Source organism: Lutjanus erythropterus, chromosome 19, assembly GCF_056507025.1.
Source record: "Lutjanus erythropterus isolate fLutEry1 chromosome 19, fLutEry1.hap2, whole genome shotgun sequence".
In the NCBI taxonomy this organism is placed as follows: Eukaryota; Metazoa; Chordata; class Actinopteri; order Lutjaniformes; family Lutjanidae; genus Lutjanus; species Lutjanus erythropterus.
In genome coordinates, this window is record NC_139335.1 from 13988161 (window position 1) to 13993445 (window position 5285).

Genomic DNA, 5285 nt, shown 5'->3' on the forward strand with positions numbered 1-5285 from the left:
AGTACATCATGCTATGTAATGACTGCAGAGAGGTTGAACTCCCTAAATAAACTGTTATAAACCTGCAATAATCGAAACAGACCTATTTGAGATTTGGGAAGGATAAAGTTGCTTTCCACACCAATCATACATACCGAACATGCAAAAATCAACTGCATTCAACAGAACAAAATCCAACACCTGTTCATCCAAAAATGAGCACAGCAGTCCAAACAATGAGCTGGAGCCTACTGCTCTGAACATACACTCTCTGGAGTTTGAGTTCAGTGACTGCCTGCAAGTCTCCATTAGCATATTGCTATAACCATTATAAACATCTGCTCCATCTAAAAGATTATTAATGATTCATTATGTCTCATAAACAGACACTTACTCATTTGGCAAATATAATTTATGCAAACAATGACACAAGTTACGGTCCGGACACAGGCGGACACAGTGGCTGTAGCAAATCATGGCCATCTTATTATTTAATACAGTAAATATATTACAGATTTATCCTTTAATTCTGTTTTATAGCTGGGGTCTCTGAAACCCCAAAGAAAACTTGTTTTCTGTACTGACCTCCTGAAGTACACCATGAAGTATCAAGCTTATTATTATATTCTTGCTGTTAAAGAGGCCCTGAACTCTACAGGGTCCCAAACACAACAAGGAGGTTCAATAAACTGCCAAATTAAATAATTTCTGATTTGATAATATTTGAAAAAGAAACTTTGGGGAAATAATTCAGAACATAAAAGGAAAGAACTCACACATACAAATGAAAACCAGGCAGTTTTTACAAAGGAAGAGGGCCATGGAGCACACAGGATGTGTTGTTCTAAAAATAATACAAACAATAACTCAGGCAGCTGAAGAAAGCTAATGTAATTCATTGTGCAGCTGGCTAGAGCGGAATTGATCTTCTCTCCTGATAAAAAGCTTGCACTGTCCTTTAAACACAGTTTATTTTTGTTGTGCAGGTGAACAGACCACACATCAGACCTGTTGCTGTTTAACAGCTGACAGCACTCGGCTTAATTCCTGGATGAGGTGAAACAAAGTACACTGTGTGCGATGAATACGCCTTGTCTGTGAACTTTCCTGAAGCACACATGTTGACATATTTTTACCTGAATGTGTTTGTGTACAGGGTGGGGGAGATTTCTGAGAATTTGTGTACTTACCATTTACGTAATGAGCAAATTGCTGCATCATTATGTATGTGCATGTGAGAGCATGTTGGGGCACGCGGACACCTACAAAGAATAAAGTGAGTCACAGCCAAATTAAATCTTACTATGACTTCTTGAGAAGACCAGAGTGTTATTGTGCTCTTCTGGTGTATTTTGTCTGAAGCAGCAGCTCTTTGATAGAGGAAGAAGTTATCAGCTCTGAAAGAATGACACATTATTCTTGCTCTGTTCTGGGAAGCTAATCTCTTAAACAGAAACTTTAAAGCTCTTGATAAATGATAAATTGATAACATATTGAGTTAAAAATGTAGTGTCATTCAGAGCAGTGCTTTCCCATCTGGGTGAAATTTAAGAGGAAAAATGGTGAGCTTGTGGACTCTGTAGCAACAAAACCAAATATGATGTTAATCAAACTTATTTTGAAAGGGAAGGTTTGGGTTACTTGAAGCAGGGTTGTATAAAGTGCCTCTATAATCAGGTATTACCTACAGCAGATGGTGGTCACCATGCTCCACTTTAGGAAGCAAAGCAATATACTGCTGATCAGCAATATAATGTATTTTATTTTACCACCTAAAAAAATGGCCACCTTGTGTTATTGCATGTTATTCAGTGTTTTAAGGTTAGTTCAGTTTTTGTCGATGAAGTCTGGTTGGTTTGGAGAGAGCCACACCAGAAAAGGTAAGGTTGTGAAAATATTTTAAATACACTTAAATAGATAAAGCTTTTTTTTAGATGATCTTTTTGTAAGTGGCTAAAATTCACTTTGCTGCAGCCCTGTCCACAGCAGTACACTGCACTAGTACTCTCTGCTTCTGCAACCTGGGATCATGATGACTGGCATCTACTATAGGTTATTTATTCACTATCAATAAGTTTCCTAATACAGCCCCACTTAAAAAACAAACCCTTTAAAGAACCATGCATGTTGTATAGTAGCAGTGTAGTATGTGGTGTATTTCAGTCAGGTAAAACCTGCAAACTCTGCTATGTGGAACTAAAGTTTTAGTAAACACAAAACAAATCAAACACTGAGATCTCATTTCATTAGAAAAATAGTGCTCTTTTATTATAAATTAATGAAATCGTCATACAAATATAAATAAGTGCAAAGTCGTATCAGTCTGCCTGCTTCGTCAAACTTCTCAAATATCTTCAAGCATCCACACAGCCAGATGTTTGGCTGGCAAAAGGTACATCTTTATAAAAGACAGCACAATAACAGGTTTCGTCTTCACTCATGTAAACTCATGAAAATAGGATATGTTTCTCCTTATCGGGAAAAGACAGATACCATTATTTAATACATTCAATTGCAAGCAATGGCGATTCTGTCTGTGCCACAAAAACTACAACTAAAGCCTTATAAAAATGTGACTGTTTCTCTCTCAAGTAAGACCCTGTCGGGTTCAGTCATGTTGGTGCTCCAACAAACTGTTGTCTAGTTCAGGCAAGTTTGGCATAACTAAAATATCATCTTCTTTCCACATTTTCTGGCCTTAACAGATCTTGATTCAGATTTAAAAAAAAAAAAAAAAAAGTTCAGCCCTTTTCTCATCGTGACTGGTGCAAAATATGCACACAGGAGGCCATCAATGTCCACTCATTTGTACTCTAATTTTCCACTGTCTCTGAATTTCCAGCGTACACTTGGTCAGAGATCCCAGGATGCTGGATGGAGGCTGATGTGTGTGAGCTCAACAGCCTCGCAGCACACTGGTTAGCAGCAAAAGGGAACCTGTGTGTCATCAGACTGTAGACAGCTGACTGTGAGCCGCACTTCAGTTTTCAGTAAGTTGTACGTCATCGGCAGACGTTATCTCTCTTTCACACCACCAGATTACAGCACCTGACGTCTTGTCAGTACACTGAACTTCTCTTTTCTCACAAGCTCTGTGGCTTGCCTCTCTTTGGCTCTGCTTCGTTGTAACTCCTCGAGCGTAGCTGTACTGAAACCATCCAGTTTCTTCTGAAGTCTTTGCTCCTTCAAGAGCATCAGTCCAACACCTCTAGATAGGAGCATCATACTCCTGCAGGAACTCCTTAAGAGGATGAGGAAGTTGGTCTCTTTTAGAGGAAATGTCCAAATGTCCATTGACTGTTTTCCTGCAAAGGTGCTGCAGGGTGGATAAGTTGCAGGAGAGAGGTTTAATGAGCTCCAGGGGGATTTTCTCCCCTCCAGAGTAGATATAGTAGGTACTCCCACTGCGAGTGTTCCCTTTGCTCTGAGACATGTAGTAATGCACCAGCTTGAGGATGCAGTCAAAGTGGGGAACAGACTGAACGTTCTTAGGGTCCGTTTGCAGGTAAAAAGAGGCCGTGTCACATTGGATGCGGAGGTTCTTGGTGCCTGACGCCGTCTTGACGCTGAGGGCGAACAGGTGCCGGTTGTCGGAGCTGTCCCGGATGAGGAATGTGCCGGTGGCCTCAGCTGCCAGCATGGCGTTGGCCTCCTTCCCAGTGATGGCACCCCAGTAGAAGCCACTCTCCTGGAGTTTGTGCAGAGTGGCGAGGACCATCTGGTACTGTGTCTTGGAGGTGAAACACTTGTAACGGTGAGGCAGCCGCATGTTGGAGTCCAAGAGGCTGCTGCTCATTGCGTTGTCAAACTTGCTGTGAGTTACCATGGCGCTGTGCCCGCTCTTTAGGTAGTCTGGAGGGAGCTCTGAGCACCACACAGACAAGAGAAGAAGAGGCAAGGGGTCAAACAGAGGTTGTTGCGGAGGGTATGAAGAGTCTGGAAACACCTGAAGAGTCAAAAGAGGACAAGTTCAGTTACAGCTCTTGACTTTTCTCTACAAAATAACCACACAATATGATGTCAAAAATAAAAAATGATCAAAGAAAAATTTCATCCTGTTTCCTTCTGACTAACGTACAACTCACTGTAACTTTACCTGAGAAAGTGTAAACACAGGATCATTTAATCTGATTTTTAGGAGAATCTGACCCAGTGCTGGCCATTAAAAATAACAATATTGTCCTGTTTGCTTATGTAGATCATTTAGAGGCATCAGTATTAAATTAAGACCGTTTCATAACCAGTTAAAAACTTGCTTTAAAGTTGAACTAACATACTGTAAAAGCCAGGATCTGTTTTATTCACACTGAGCTCTAATGTAATACTCTTCAGCTCCCGCAGCTCCACTGGAAACTACTTTTCCAGATGTGGAACCTCTGTACATCATGCCTTTCAGCATCTCTGGCCATGATTAGGAAATCAGAGTGCCGTGAATTTTTCAAATCATCTAGAAACAAATAAATAAATAAATAAAAAACAACCCAAACTGTTTGACTGCTCTCCCTTGTTTCTAAAAAAAATGCTTCAATTTAACTTGTAGCCGTTTCGGGGAAACTTTTTTGTGTAATCTGCCCTCGGGACTCACCACCACGGTCAGTTCCAGTAAGGGCATCGTAATCCTGATTGCGCAATTTACATACCACAATCGGCGTCTCTAAAACTCACTTAAACATCCAACTAATTTTTTTCCCCACTTTTAAATCCTGCATGAACATAAATAGTATGCATTTAATTAAAAAAAAAGAAAAGAAAACGAGAGATCCTCACCTGTAATGTTTCTCCAAACTCGCTCTTTTCAGAATATATCCAAGCAGACAATAAGCGCAGTTTTCCCAGCAGATTGTCTGTCAGGATGATCGTTCTTTGGCAACAAACTTGAGAGTTGTTAAAGTAGTTTTCTCGGTGTGCAGTTGCCTGTGATCTGCCCGTGGTGAGCAGTGCATTAGTAGTGAAGCCTGAGGAGGAGGAGGAGGGCTTATAGACTGAATGACAGGCTCCTCCCTCCTCTTTCCAGTAAGACTCTCTCTCTCTTGGCAGATTGACAGGAAGCAGTATTTATTTATTTTTTTTTTTAAGGATTCCTGCTATGAGAAGTGCCCTCCCCCCGCTGTTCCTCCAAAATGAAGTTAAGGAGGAGTTCCAAGCAGTACATATTTACCTTTGGTAACCTAGAGTCACTTTACTTTTTCTAAACACTTTAAATTAATACAGATTTTGTTTTGAAGAGTTTAAGAACGAGCTATAGAACTTGATAATCATATTTGGTCAGTATGTTCTTTTGGGGGCGGGGAGGTAAAAGTTCCGCT

General features: G+C 40.5%; 1 protein-coding gene across 1 annotated transcript; it reads right to left on the reverse strand.

Moving 5' to 3' along the window:
• Positions 1 to 2220: 2220 nt before the first annotated feature.
• socs3a (suppressor of cytokine signaling 3a) lies at positions 2221 to 4936 on the reverse strand. Its single transcript, XM_084744243.1, has 2 exons — positions 4747 to 4936; positions 2221 to 3925 (listed from the first exon to the last, which is right to left on the reverse strand). The coding sequence occupies exon 2, from the start codon at positions 3803 to 3805 to the stop codon at positions 3188 to 3190; it is 618 nt and encodes a 205-aa protein (XP_084600369.1). The 5' UTR covers positions 3806 to 3925; positions 4747 to 4936; the 3' UTR covers positions 2221 to 3187.
• Positions 4937 to 5285: the final 349 nt, after the last annotated feature.